Source organism: Lampris incognitus, chromosome 5, assembly GCF_029633865.1.
Source record: "Lampris incognitus isolate fLamInc1 chromosome 5, fLamInc1.hap2, whole genome shotgun sequence".
Lineage (NCBI taxonomy): Eukaryota > Metazoa > Chordata > Actinopteri > Lampriformes > Lampridae > Lampris > Lampris incognitus.
The window spans coordinates 53217479-53232228 of NC_079215.1; the positions used below are offsets into that span (position 1 = coordinate 53217479).

Consider the following 14750-nt stretch of genomic DNA (forward strand, 5'->3'; position numbering starts at 1 on the left):
AGTACACACACGTGCACATGCACACATATGTACACACACACACACACACACACACACACTGACACACAAGAGATATGTGATATTCCTGGGCAAGACCCAAGCACTGGGGCTGCCTTTAGCTGGCAAAGCACCAACCCCTACCCCCCTCACACACACACACACACAGAAACTACACAGCCCAAGGACTGGTGCCCTAGGCATGCACCCAAGCTGGTTGTGTGCTGTTTTCCACGTGTGTGGCGTGTTGTCGCCATGTCGTGGCTTGTGTCCTATTATCACCGCCGTACATACACACACACACACACGTTCCCGCTCCCTTCTGGACTGGGCCACCAGCCAAGAATGAAGTACTAAGATGCCACATTCAGCCAGTATGGCGGCGGGGGGGGGGCTGGGGGGGCTGGGGACCGAGGGCGAGGAGCAGCACTGCTAATTCACCCCTGCAGGCCACCAGATGAGGGCCGTATCATCAGGAAAGAGACAGCATGGCGGAAGTAAACTGCAAGTAAAGACCTGTGGCCTTATAGCTCTGGAGTCCCCTGACTATGTATCGTTAGAAAGGGCTTAGACTGTTGGATTGCCCTCAGTCCAGACTCGTGTGTGTGTGTGTGTGTGTGTGTGCACACAGACATGCACATGCATGCGGCACTAAACATATACACAGACCCCTTGAACTCCCAAAAAATTATTATTTTTTTATTTCTGAAGAACCAATAAAATTATGGCAAATATTTACAAATAATTACTTCTTAGCTTCACATTACAGGTACATAAATGAAATAATTCACCAACAACAGTCACTCAGGTGGACGTATGGACAGGTACACAGACAGGTTATGAAGAGATGCATCCAGCAAATTGCAATTTAATATTTCACAGTAAAATGAACCCAGGAAATAAAATAACAATAATATTAATAATCGTATTATAAAAAATAAACATAATATCAAATTCACTATTCATCTCCGGATTTCTGAGCAAAAATTGGTCACAATTTCCAAGAACAACAGAAGAGTCTAAGAAAATAAAAGACAAATCAAGTGATATGATATCTTTGGCAAATTCGCACTGCAGTAAAATACATTCAAATATTAAGACGACACACAACACACAAAGAGAAAAAACACCAAGTTTGTTTTGCAACTACTAGAAAATCGAATAAAAAACATACACGTTTTCTTAAAGAAGCATTTCTTCGTTTGTTTTTTTTTTTGTTTTGTTTTTTTTTTTTTGTTGTTTTTTAAATCCTCCCCCTCCAGAGTTTTGAAGGCATTTCTTATCCCACGTCATGTTGCGTTTTTATCTGCAGGTCTCTTCTGTCGTTTTGTGTGTGTTTTTCTACAAGAGTCTGTCATAGTAAAACGGGTATCAGGCTTTGGTGAGCGGTACCGATCGGGCTGGGGTCGATCGATCGCCTTTCCCGATTCGACCCGATCTTCATCACATCCACCTGATTATCGATTCATGTAATCCCTGAACCCCCCCCCCCCACCGCCTTTTTCTCCCCAATTGTACCCGGCCAATAACCCCACTCTTCCGGGTCGTCCCGGTCTCTGCTCCACCCCCTCTGCCGATCCGGGGGAGGGCTGCAGACTACCACGTGCCTCCTCCGATACATGTGGAGTCGCCAGCCGCTTCTTCTCACCTGACAGTGAGGAGTTTCACCAGGGGGGGGCGTAGCGCGTGGGAAGATCACGCTATTCCCCCTCCTCACTGAACAGGCACCCCCAACCGACCGGAGGAGGCGCTATAGTGCAGCAACCAGGACACATACCCACATCCGGCCTCCCACCCGCAGACACGGCCAATTGTGTCTGTAGGGACGCCCGACCAAGCCGGAGGTGACACGGGGATTCGAACCGGCGATCTCCGTGTTGGCAGGCAACGGAATAGACCGCCACGCCACCCGGACGCCCGATCTTTTAATGCTTTTTTTTCTCTCTCTCCCCCACAGGTGACGTGTCAGACGGAAATTACAGACCGGAAACTGCTCTGGGGTCAGTTCTTAATGTAAACATTAATATTGTTAACAATGCAGCGGGTGGGCGGGTCCTTGCACAACGTATAGTTTTAGCTCTCCGACGACCTCTCCCCTGCCCGAGCAAAACGTGTAAATATCGATATCGAATCGGAAATCGGATCGATTTGGGAAATCGGCGGCGACGCCCAGCCCTCGCTACGGATATGTTTTATTCTGTCTCGTTTGATCCCCCCCCCCCCCCCCCCATTTTTCAGCTTTTCCCGTTAATCTCGAAAACGACCCAATTCGTCTCTGGCGTTCGCACTGGGAGCGACTCTTCTCTGTGAACTTCCGGTATTTTGTCTTTTTTTGTCTTTTTTTTTTTTCTTCTCTTTTTCATCAAAACGTCACCAATATAGATATCTCTTTAACAACCCAGAGAGGAAGCCATGAACACAAAAAACTCCAGATTGTTACGTGAAAGGCCACAGTAAGGTGAAAAACCAGCTCATCTCTCGCTCTTCTTTTTTTTCTTTTTTCTTTTTTTTGATTGAAAGAATCTGCTTGAAAAGTTAGGCTGCAGGAGACGTAGTGGTGTGACTGGTGTTTCTCCTGGTCCGCGGCCGGACAGTATTGAGATGTGGAGGATGTGGTGGTGGTGGTGGTGGGGTCCGCCCGGCGTCTGCTTACATCAGACGGCGTTAAACAGATTGTGCCTCTAATTGCTGTCAAGACATGACGCTGAAACCCCCCCCCTCCCCCCCCAGGTTTCACGAAGGCAGTAGCGATCTTCATGAATTCATATTGAGATACAGTCGAGCGTTATACACGGGGAAAGTCTCGGGGAGAAAGAAAACAATTACTCTACTCGTTGTTTTGTCTTTTTTTGTTTCTTTCCTCCCCCCGCCAGATTTGAACCCAGGAAAACGGATCGAGGGTGTGAATTGGGACGTGGTTGTATTTTCATGGACAGTGTTTATTTTATGCTGCAGTGCTGGGAACGAAACCAAAAACGACAAAAACATTTGTTTGTGCAGTAATTTGCATGGCCATTTTTTTTTTTGTTTTTTTTTTGTTTTTTTTGTAAATGCTCTTTGGATGCATGCAAAGGAGCACAGAATATCCTCGGCCCGAATGACGGTGCCGGCAGCCATATTGCCATTGTCGTGACCTCGCTTTGGCACGAAACAACCCGCTTCATTCCTATGCAGAATTTTCCCGACAGGACGGTGAGCGGTACGTCTGAATAGTCAAAAATAAAAAGTGAGAAAAGGAGCGAGGAGGATTAATAGGAACGTGTGAATAGGAGCCAGAAAGAGGAAGTGAGAGAGGGAGGACTTTTTGGGGAAGGTCACAGGACTGAAATCAATGGAATAGTTTTACTATTCTTAATCCTGGTAGTGTGGCGGCTACAGGGGGGGGGCTGCAGAGGAGAGGGGGGTGGAGGCGAAGGGGGGGGGGGACGAGTGCATGAGATGTGATGAGATTAGGACTGGGGAAGGAGAAAGGAGGAGGAGAGAAAGACGGGATGAGGTTCTGATGGCACAGCAGGTTTGGCCTCCCCTAGGGAATGCATGGGTATGAGGGGAGGGGTGTTCACCGCCCTGCAAAGGACAAAGGGAGAGCTTGTGTGTGTGTGGGGTGGGGGGGGGGCTCTGCCCACCATGCTTTCAGTACAGTAGGCTACCCCCCACAATGACAGTCCCCCCTCACTGGTGTACTCAATGTCACGGCTGTCAAATTTAAAAAAAGACTCCTGGCCAACGAGAATCCAATCTCTCCTCATCTGAACCAATTAGGTCAGAGCAATGGCAAGGCAAGCTTTGTCACAATGAGGTAATGGGTGATCAACGATCCCATTACGGGTTCAGCGTATCTTTGACTATATTTGAGAATCGGCGTTGAATTGTTTTCCTGCGTCGTGCCAAATCCTCAAGGAAGTTGACACACAAAGCACAACTGGGTTTGTGTTTGTGTGTAAGTGTTAGCTATGGAAAAACAACGCATGTATTCCTACACCGGGTAACGTTACCTACACGCCAGAGAGGGAGTGTGTGTGTGTGTGGGGGGGGGGTGTCCATGCAAAATCCATTTCATTTTTAAAGAATTACACAAAAATGTGATTTTACAACAATTATCCGAGGGCACTGCTGCAGGAACCGCAGCACCGCTTCTGCTAACGCATGAAAGCGGTTGTGGTCTGATGTCATCGGGTTTGACCGAGCCGGCCCTCGCGTTTCGCGGCGATGGTCCACTATATTTCCGGCCCGCGTCGGCCTACACCCTTGAACGTTGACATCAGCAAAAGTCGACAGGAGTGGCGTCTTTGTTTCCCCGGGGAGTTTTAAAGGATGGTCATCGATACTTGCTTTAGCGACGCAGGGGTCAGTTTAGGGGTGTTTTCGTGTACAAAACTAAAGGCACTGTCCTTGTTTTTTTTTTTGTTTTTTTTTTTCAGCTGGTGTGGTTCAGGTTCATTAATGCCTCAGAGAGATCAAGAGAGGAAGAGGGAAATAAGGAAGAGCTCGCCTCCGCAACGCACGCCGGCGCCGCGCCGGGCGAGCCGTCATAGGAATCTTCTTTAGAGTTGTGTGCGCACAACTTTTTAAGGTTTACAAATGTAAAGGACCCTTTCTATTACTATTTCAAAAACTAAAAAAAAGAAAAGAAAAAGAAAATCCAACAAAGACTGAAAAAAAAAACCAACAGCTTTGTTCAGGATTCATAGATGTATGTTTATATAGCTATATAATTATTATTTTTTTTTGTCTCACGCTGCAGATTTGGTGCCTCCAAACTGTTAGCTTGTAAAACTACACGGTAGCAATGAGGAGCTACAGTCAGCCACACGTACCAAAAAAACAAACCAAAGACTTGTAAACACTTGCTGACAATGGCTAAAACAACACCACCACACACCTCTTAGTTTTATTTTATTTTTTTAACCTTAAAGAAAGCTTCATCACTAAAACCTAAATACGAATGTGAATAATTGAAATTGCTATTGACATTGTGACGTCTCTTCTCGTTCAGTGGTTACTGTACAGATCTTGTATGGACAGAAGTGAGACGGGAAGCTACGTACGGGCTTAGGAAGACATCGCCCTTGGGCACAGATCTGAGACGAACGTAGGGGTTTTCCAAGCAGACTCTCGAACATTAGGGGGGGGGAAATAACTTAAGAGTGACGTAAGATCGGTGCTGAAGGGCGTATCTGTCCTACGCCCTGCTCTGTACAGAAATGAGTAAGGCCTCGACCCTGGTGTCATGCATTGTCACAGCGCAGAACTGATGTGGGAACGAATCGAAAAGAACATTTTTTTTTTTTTTGCTTGTTTTCAGGGAAAGCGATGCTTTTACAGTGATGATGTCAGAAATGTCTACGAGCACGAGGACTAGCACTCAGGAAGGGAAGAAGAAGTACTGCATGTTTCTGAATGGAGTTGAAACAAACAAACAAAAATGGCGCCTTTAAATGGTGATTGAGTCTCTTTGTGCTTTTGTAGTTAGTCAGCCGGTCCACTAGGGGGGGCCATCTTTGGGGAGTTTAAAGAGAGTGATAAGAAGAGAAAGACAGCGAGTGAGAGAGAGAGAGAGAGAGAGAGAGTGGGTGCCCCTGCTTCCCGCATCTTCATCAGAATATTCAGGAAGTGGGGGGGGGGGCTTCTTAAATGGCACCTGTCTCAAATCATATCAGGCGACAACTTATAAACAGGAGACTGCAATTGTATCACATTTATAAACAAAGACCTTATTTCGTATTGAACTTGTTAAGATTTCATATTTCACTGCATCATCATCATCATCATCATCACCACCACCGTCATCGTTACTCTAGCATGATAGCATGACACAGATTATAAATCATTCGTTCACTCTTGTCATCGAGTGCAGCTAAGGAAAGCTTCTAAATATATTACTCTGTCTCTCCTCCATTATAAATAGCTCTTTATCAGGAATAATTCTTGGCTGGGCAGGTAGGATGGCGCCTCCCTGTACAGTAACACTCCCTGGTTGATTGGATTTTGGTTCTGAGGAGAACGTGTTCACGACTCATTCAAGAGGGCTCAGGGTCTAGGCTGTGCTTTATTAAAAGGCCTGTATGTCTGTTGATCAGCAGCATTCATGCCACGTAGAATGCAGGTGTGGACTCGAAGGTACGATTTCCTTCTGGGTGATATGTAGCTACAGCAAACCATAAAACCGTACCTTTACATTGCGGACCTGAACACTCCCATGAGAAAGCAGGGTACCCATTTCTGAAGCACTTTAATCCCAAGGGAAATGGATTTGATTCAAGGGGGGGAGGGGTGGGGGGGGGTCAGACTGACAACGTTATGGGATCCCATCAAAGTGTTAGTAATTTGGCCATTCAACGTTATGGGAATTGGATTGTCATGACGTCAGCGGAGCATGGCATAGAAATTTGATTGATTGACGTCTTGCCATCAGAAGATCAGGTTTTTACTCTCATCAGTTCAAATGTCTTGTATAAATCATCACAATGACAGTAAAGCATCACAACGTACAAAGGGGGGGTCACAGTTCTGATATTTATAATCACCGATGCTAACGAATTAACTGCCTGGGCTTGTAGATGATTGGCAAGCGAAAAAAGGAAAGAAAAAAAAAACAGACAGGTGCCGTAATTTCTTATGGGAGTGTTCAAATGTTCATAATTTAGCCATTTATGAAAGGCTTGTATCAATCCCATTAGTTTTCATGGCCAGTCATTAACAAAGCCAGAACACTTCGCAGCAAATCATCCTAATATTTACTGTGAGACTCTAGCTCTGTTTCACAGCCCAGGAGGGCAGCGGTCAGTTGGGTGTCAATCACAGAAAATTCAAACTTCACCCGACGTCAAGAAGTTGAAGTCTTCTTCTTTCTTCTAAGTTTGCAGGCAGGATTGTATTGGATGGCTCTGGCGCTATCCCTCCCTTCCTCCGTCTTCCACCTCGCACTCCCTACCCTCTTCTTCTCTCTGTAGAAACGGGTCAATGGCGGTCGTAGGCGGAGGCTGTTGCCGTGGCAGCAGGGCCCGCTCCCCGTGACGTTGCACTATAGTAATATGGCGACCCTAGGAATGAGCACACGTGCAGATGCATGAGTAAAGTTTGCATGCAAGCTTTTTTCAAAACTCGGGAGTGTATTTTCATTCTGTGAACCTCGTCACATAATGCACGCAGAACCAAAAATGAGCTCTGAGCAAGGCGGCGTCGTTAAAATTGTTCACAAAATGAACACCTTTGCTTTACTTTTAAATGACATTTTCATCTGAACAATGGGAGCTATGGTGGGCAGGGATGAGATGCGTTAAGGAAGTCAAAGTATTTGTGCCACTGTGTCCCTACCGCGTGCTATTTACCCACACAGCCATTACAGGTGGAGTCCCCATAGACAAAATCATCTCACTCCAATTCCTGGCACTTAAATCTCTCCCTTTCTCTCTCGCTCTCTCTATCTGTCTGTCTCAGTCAAACACACACATACGCACACACAAGAAGTCTAAGTGACAGTCTGAGTCGACTCGAGTATAGCTCTACTGCTGCTGATCCCTAGAGTCTTTTCTCCCTTCACGAAAGAGGTCAATTCAATACTGTAACCTTGCAGACAAAAACACACACCTAGAAAGATACAAGCACACAGTCTAAGCACACACACACACACACACACACACACACACACACACCTGTCCATGTCACCTGTCCCGTCAATCATGCCAGCTGTGTGTTGACAGGCTGTCTGTCTGTCTACCGCGCAGGTAATCTCAGTGGACTCTTTGGGGAAGTGAGGCATTAAGTTGGCCCGACAAACTATTTAGTCTTACTCAAGACTTCAGACGCCCTCTTTCCCCTCTCACCTCTTATTGCACCCTTTTTTCTTCCTTTTGTCACCTCCCACCCTTATCTTATCTTTTCTTTTTTTTCCTCCCACTGTATCTCCTTTTCCCTCCTATCAATCTTACACCTGCCGACGTCCCTCAACGTGTATTTGTATATTGAGCTACTGCCCCTTTGTTTTCACACCCAAATTTCTCTCCCATCTGATCCAAAAGCCACTCCTCACTTACCCCTTACCGTTTATCCTTGCCCCATGTCCTTCCTCTCATTCAGCTTTGGCCATTATCTACTTCTCTATGCTCCTTTTTAAATTTTACATTACTGTGCCAGATCTCTCTCTCTCGCCAAACCTACCTTGCATCTGTCCTGCCTGGCTGGTGAAGAGACTGGAGGAGCAGCCGATTTCCGTCCCCAGGAGAGACCCATAATCCTGCTGGAACACTGGTGACAGAGGAGGAGGAAGAGGGGGGGGGGGACACACTACCGGTTAGCATTGCCTGATCTCTCACCTATTGACCTGTTAACTGTCACCCCTTGACCCATTCGCCTTTAAACACTGACCCCTGAAATGGATCCCTAAACAAGGTCTTTGACGTTGACTGCTGTCCCAGGTTTGAGGTTTCCCCTGAAGGGGAAACACTCACCATTTTCGGGATAACACTTCACTAATGGCCACACAACTCAGCAGTCTTCTGTGTGTCTCTGAATCCCCGCCAAAATCGTGTCAATGTGAAAACACACACCCTGGTTTGGTATTAGGCTGCATTGTCTAAGAAAATGTGAATATCAGCGCTTCGTACAACTGTGTAAGAAAATGCTACTAATAATGCTGCATTATACAGCTGTATGTAGCATTATCTTATACAGTGCAGCCTATCAGCAAACCAGGAAGCAAGTTAACAATAAGTAAGTAATTAACAGATTGTCTGTCAGCAGCGTCACTAGTTGGTGCTTTTCTACACATTTCTACCAGCGTTTCAGAGACACACAGAAGACTGCTTAGTATTATGGCTGCTAATGGAGTGTCATATTTATAATATAGCTAGCTAGCTAGCTAGATAGACAGAGAGTTTAGAGAGACAGGTTATTCTTAATCTTGTTTTTATTGGATGTGAGGACAGTTTTACTTCCAACTGACCCCAGGTCTGTCTTTATTTGAAGAATACCCAATCCCCTAAAATGGAAAACAGTTGTGACACTGATGTGAATGTAGACAGAGGCCTTTTATTCTGTTTCTCAAAGTTTCAGCCTTCATTTCTGTTTCACTGACTCCCTTAGACAAACATATGTCCTAATTTTGTCTGATTGTACAGTAATATTTTGAACAGCACAGAATGAAGCAGACTATGAGAAAACCTGAAGAACAGAGCATGGAGGATATTGCATACTGGAGGATGAGTGACTTGACTTGTGATGGGAGCTAAAATGAAACAGGATTCTTATGTACAGTAACTGACTGGGTTATGGTGGGGCTGGTGGACAGACTGGTATACACCTACCTAACAAACTGGGGTTGGGAAATCTCCACGACTCATTGTATGTTGAATACTGAGGATGGGAATACGGGCTTCCGGAAAAATCGCCCCCTGAAAGAAAAAAAAGTCACAGATCATATTTAGAAAAAAAGTAGACAGAGCAAAGGAAGGATGGTTGTCCATTTAATTTTCTATCTTCTCTCCTACTCTGAGCTCTACTCATGACTATATAACTATGATAAATTGGCGGTGTGAGTATTATTGCTCCAAAAGCAAAACCTACTGACCGCGAATCCCTTTCGCGAAACGTCCCTGTTTAGACGGGCTGCGGAAATACCTCAATTAAACCTTGTAGGAAATTCTGGCAAACACATACCGCCAAGTCCATCTCATTTCAGCAGTCAGGGAGAAGACTGCCTTCTTCAGGACCCTGTCCTGCCATTTGGTTCACAGGGACCCAGTAGGGTATATCAATTATTTCTGGATCAGGATCTGTAGACATCAGCCAGTCCATACAATATCCTGAGATATAGGAGCATCTGGATTAAGAAGGATGTGTCTTCAAGGGGTTGTTTGTAAGCGTGGCTGATTGTTGTGGGTTGGTGGACGGGGGTTTACTAAAGCAGCTGCCATCAACATACCACATTATCATTCTAACTTGACAGCCCTTTCCTTAGCACAGCCAACGGCCATTTCCAATCACATAAACTGCTTGGCATCACCAAACAGCCCTGTCAAACTCTACAAGGAGAGAGATGCTGTGAGGTAGACAGACACCATCGTTTCTCGATATCTGTCGAAAGAGACCTCTATGAAGAAGGGAATGGCCAGAATCCAAACACATGGCTGTCACATTCCCTTTTTAAGCTAACCTTTCTCCTTGTTTGCTTTCATAGAATAGGATCATGGGTTTCAGTTCGAGTTATGTTTGGACTCTCTGTGACTTCTGCTGTATAGCTGAACTCTAAAGAACTGCTCTTTACTGAACAAACTGAAGAGCTACTGAAGTCAAACTGGTCAGATCCTAACTTGGCTTTTGCTGCATGTGTTACACCAACCCTTCTCCCAAGTCCCGTGCTCTGTTACACTGAGGTCTGTCCACTTGATAGCTTTTTAAGGGACCAGCCTCGGTCGACGGACAAATAAGAACCGTCTTTACGAACTGCACTTCATTTGAAATTTTTGTCATTTAGTGTTCGGGTTAGTTTCATCACCCTCGCTCCCATGCTGAATTCCTGGCAGAGAGTTAGAGAGCGACTCAGCTCTGCAGTGGATCTGCTATACAGTGGATGATAGCGTAGCTTTTCTCCCTCATTTGCTACCTACCGTCTGGAGTCTCCTCTTTCTTTTGTCTTTCCCTTCCACCGTTCTTCCCTTCAGCCCCTCTCCCTCTATATTTTCTCTCTCCTCCGCGGGGCCGTCTGACCACGGTCCACCCGTCACCCCTCACATCAAAACAACATTCTTCCCCCCGTTGCTTTTTTTTTTCCACCCCTTTTGCCCACTCATTTTTCACTCTTTTGCTCTTTCTTTCTTCTCTCCTGAACCTCCGGCCCTCCCGGGGGATCCCTCTCCCTTAGCTGACAGTCACAGACCCCCATGCCCCCCCCCCCCAGTTTCTCTCTCCCTCTCGTTCTGTCGGTTCTGCCTCACTGCTCTCCTACACCCCCTCTGAGTGTCAGCCCCCCTGCTGCAGAGGAGAGAGAGAGAGAGAGAGAGAGAGGGAGAGGAGGAGAGAGGGAGAAGAACAGCTGAAGAGAGCTGCTCACTTAATGAAGGTATGATATTAGACAGAGTGGACAAAAGCGATAATTTGCCTGAGAGGTGCTGAGATAAAACATAACGAATCCGGAGAAGCAAAGTTGGGGGAGATTATCTCCTTTTTTTCCCCCGTCTGTCTGCGTGTTCGACAGGTTTTCAAAAACCAGCGGCACCAAGGAGACTCTCAAGACTTCCTGGCGGTATTTGTGTTAACGTGTACCAACCTAGCGTTGTTTCTGCAGCTCACCTAATGTGTTTGTGTGTTTGTGTGTCTGTCAGGTGGGGTTGGGATGTGGTCTCCATGGTGTCGCCGGGCGCTAACACCCTCCCCTTGTCATCGCTGTGGTGACGGCGGCGTGTCAGGTTGTTCAGGAGACAATGGGGGGGGGGGGGAGCAGGACAAGGGTCCCCCGTGCAGAGCTCGATGTCAAGGTCACACACACTGTCAAAAGCAAAGCACGCACGCAAGCGCCCATACACACACCTTAAAAAAAATGCACAAACGATTGGCGTGCCGGCACACCCGTAAACATACACCCAGGCAAACACATAAAAACATGCTGTCAAGGCTGGGGACAGGACGGGTTGAGCGAGCAGGGACAGGGTTACCCATCTTTAGATGAGCTGTTCCTACATGTCCGCCGAGAGGTTGTGTGTGTGTGTGTGTGTGTGTGTGTCAGAAACTGAATGACTGGGAATTCACAGAGACAAGGAGCTGTAAACAAAATCAAGGGGGCACTTTTTTATCTGTTTTTTTGTGTTTTTGGGGGGTAGGGGGGTGACTTTGTGCCGCCTACTGTTGTGTTGTGTGGATAATTCTATTTCTCCATACTGCCATACATAAATTCTCCAGCTCCCCAATAAGCCGGATGTCAGGAAGAGAGAGAGAGGGAGTAAGCGGGCAAGAGGGAGCGAGGCGAGATGAAGAACTGGAACGGCAGTCCAGGATTGAAACACAAAAGCAGCGTGGAAGGCGGAGTGGAAGGGAATGAATGAATTAGTCGTGGGTCACTGGTGATTCTCATTAAAAACAAATTACTAATGTTGAGGAGGGACAGCTGTGCTACTGTGGCGGGGTTCTAATGATACACACACACACACACACACACACACACACACACACACAAACATACACAAGACACATGTGGGGGCACCGAGATACACACAGGCACATACACACACCACCTCCTGGGAGCACTGTCAGCCATACCATAGACAGACAAGGAAGAGGAAGTGGCAAAAACAAATACTCGCCCTCTCTCTCTCTCTCACACACACACACACACACACACACACATACACACACACACACACACACACAAATGAACACAGTAACTACACAACACAGACATCCAGAGGGATTTACATGGGATTTACATGAAGAGTTTAAGGGCCAATGAGAGGGAGTGAAACAGATACATGTGTGGGTGTGGGTGTATATATATATATATATATATATATATATATATATATATATATATATATATATATATATATAATAGACTTAATGTTTCAGGAATCTACATAGGTTGCCAATTTTAGATATTGAGTAAACTGAAAAATATAATCTATAAGCTTTTGTTTACTGCTTACACTGTGTGTGTGTGTGTGTGTGTGTGTGTGTGTGTGTGTGTGTGTGTGTGTGTGTGTGTGTGTGTGTGTGTGTGTGTGTGTGTGTGTGTGTGAACGAGAATACCCACCGGGTACCATGCCAGTAAGGGATGGGGTGGAGTAGCTGCCTTGTCCAGTCGGGGGAACGTGAGGCGGGTAGCCAGGGAGAGTAGTACTGGCTAGGTCACGGCCTATAATCACACACACACACACACACACACACATGGAAACATTAACTATAATTATCTCTATTATTATTATTATTATTATTATTATTATCATCATCATCATATTGTTGTGATATTCTCACTTTGTTGTTTGTTGGTGTTTTGGCCAGGTCTGATTCCACTGCCCTAATTGTCTGCATTATTTTTTTAAATGCCCCAATATAACTTCAGTTTCTACAGATAACGACCCCCCCCCCCGCCCCGGCCTTCTGTAACTTCCTGTGTCACACAAGGAACTGACATTTGTTTGCGTCTCTCTCACTCGCTTTCTTCCTTCCTTCCGTTCTCTCTCTTTCTTGCCATTTTCCCTGTCGACCTCTTAATAATTTCCTCCTTTTTCTCTCGTTGCCCACCCCCCGCCCCCCCCTCCCATCTGTCACTGTGTGGATAGGATATATAACTGCATTAGACTACATGACAATGTGTCGGGCTAAATCATTTCTCTGTGTTTGCAAGCGCTAGACAGTGAGAGCGCATGCAGAGGGAGCCCTCCATTCATCATCATCACACGCACTCGCACACTCGCGCACAGACTCCCATCTCAAGGCACTCTCAAACACACACCCACACACACACACACACACACACACACATTTATCATCATCATAAAGAGCTCAGATGCTAACACCATCAATCCCACTCACTTCTCCTCCACTTAACCACCACTAACCGACCGAGGGGAGATGAAGGGGAGGGGGGGGAGGGGGGGGAGAAGGAAAAAGCGAAAAAGATGCGCACAGAGATGGGAAGAAATGAGACGGAGCGGAGAACAGCGAGGAGGAGGAGGGGGGGAGCGCGGGGGGGGGTTGCCGTAGAAAGTGGAGGAAGAGCGTGGCTCTAACAAAACACAGGAGGACACGGAGGATAAACGGAAGGAGGTGGCGAGAGAGGAGGACGTTGAGAGGAGACTGAACGTGGAGAGGAGAACAGGGGAAGGGGCACCGTGAGTTCGAGATAATGAGCCGTTGTAAGCGTAGGTATGAGCTGATAATGAGCGTAGACGAGCGGCAAAACAAAGAGTCAAATGGTCATTTCTCCAAGTGTGCGTTACACAAATGGAAACGCAGCGTCACACTCCTCTTTCAAAGGCATCCTCTTTCTCTCATAACGCTGTCCTCCTCCGCCCGGCGTTTGCTTCTCCCTCTTCGGTTTTCTCCTTTCCTCTGTCGCTCACTCTTAATACTGTAACTCTTGTCACATCCTCTTCTCTCTCTCACTCCCTCTCCACCCTCCTCTCCTCTTTCTCGGGGTGGTTAAGTTTTTCCTGGTGTTTGACGCGACAGCGAGGCATTAGTGCAGACGGGCTGCTCATCCGCTCGGGGTCAGTGCACAGGGCAAGGAAGGAGAGAGAGGAGAGGCTAAAGGAGGGGAGAGGAGGGGAAGAGGGCGAGGCAAGTGTAAAATATGGACTCTCTACAGCCCAACTTAGAGGGAGTAGACAGGGCTAGATCCTCCGAGGTGAGTGTGTGCGGGTGGGGTGGGGTGGGGTGGGTGGGGGGGGTACGTGTGAGTGTCAGTTGTGTTGAAGTATCTGCTCTCCAGCTTTGCCGTAGAGGTCAACGAACAAGTGCAAGTCTCTTCTCGCTCACTTGCAGATAGAGATGAGCCCCCCTACTCCTCTTCCTCTCGCTCTCTCTCTCTCTCTGAAAGACACTTTTTCTCTCTTTGTGCAAGTCCAGTTTCTGCATTGTCCACCAAAAGTGTGAGCGAGGGAAAATGGGGGGGGGGGGAGTTCAGCAGATACCGCAGGACATTGTGAAGGTTTTGAACGGAAGAGATTTACGGTCGAACCTCTGTTCACTGTGTCCAGAGCGTGGAAACTCAACACATTGACATTTTATCCCCTAGAGGGCGCTTATCATGAGAGAAGAAA

The 14750-nt window shown here is 46.7% G+C and overlaps 1 protein-coding gene across 1 annotated transcript in view; it reads right to left on the bottom strand.

Moving 5' to 3' along the window:
* Positions 1-6794: 6794 nt before the first annotated feature.
* The window catches only part of pax5 (paired box 5), a 50381-nt gene continuing 42425 nt past the window's right edge, over positions 6795-14750 (bottom strand). Inside the window, exons 8-11 of the mRNA XM_056279869.1 lie at positions 12740-12841; positions 9303-9389; positions 8158-8244; positions 6795-7040 (exon numbers count right to left, since the gene is read on the bottom strand). Coding sequence (XP_056135844.1) covers positions 6958-7040; positions 8158-8244; positions 9303-9389; positions 12740-12841 — 359 coding nt within the window. The 3' untranslated portion in view covers positions 6795-6957. The remainder of the gene's footprint in view (positions 7041-8157; positions 8245-9302; positions 9390-12739; positions 12842-14750) is intronic.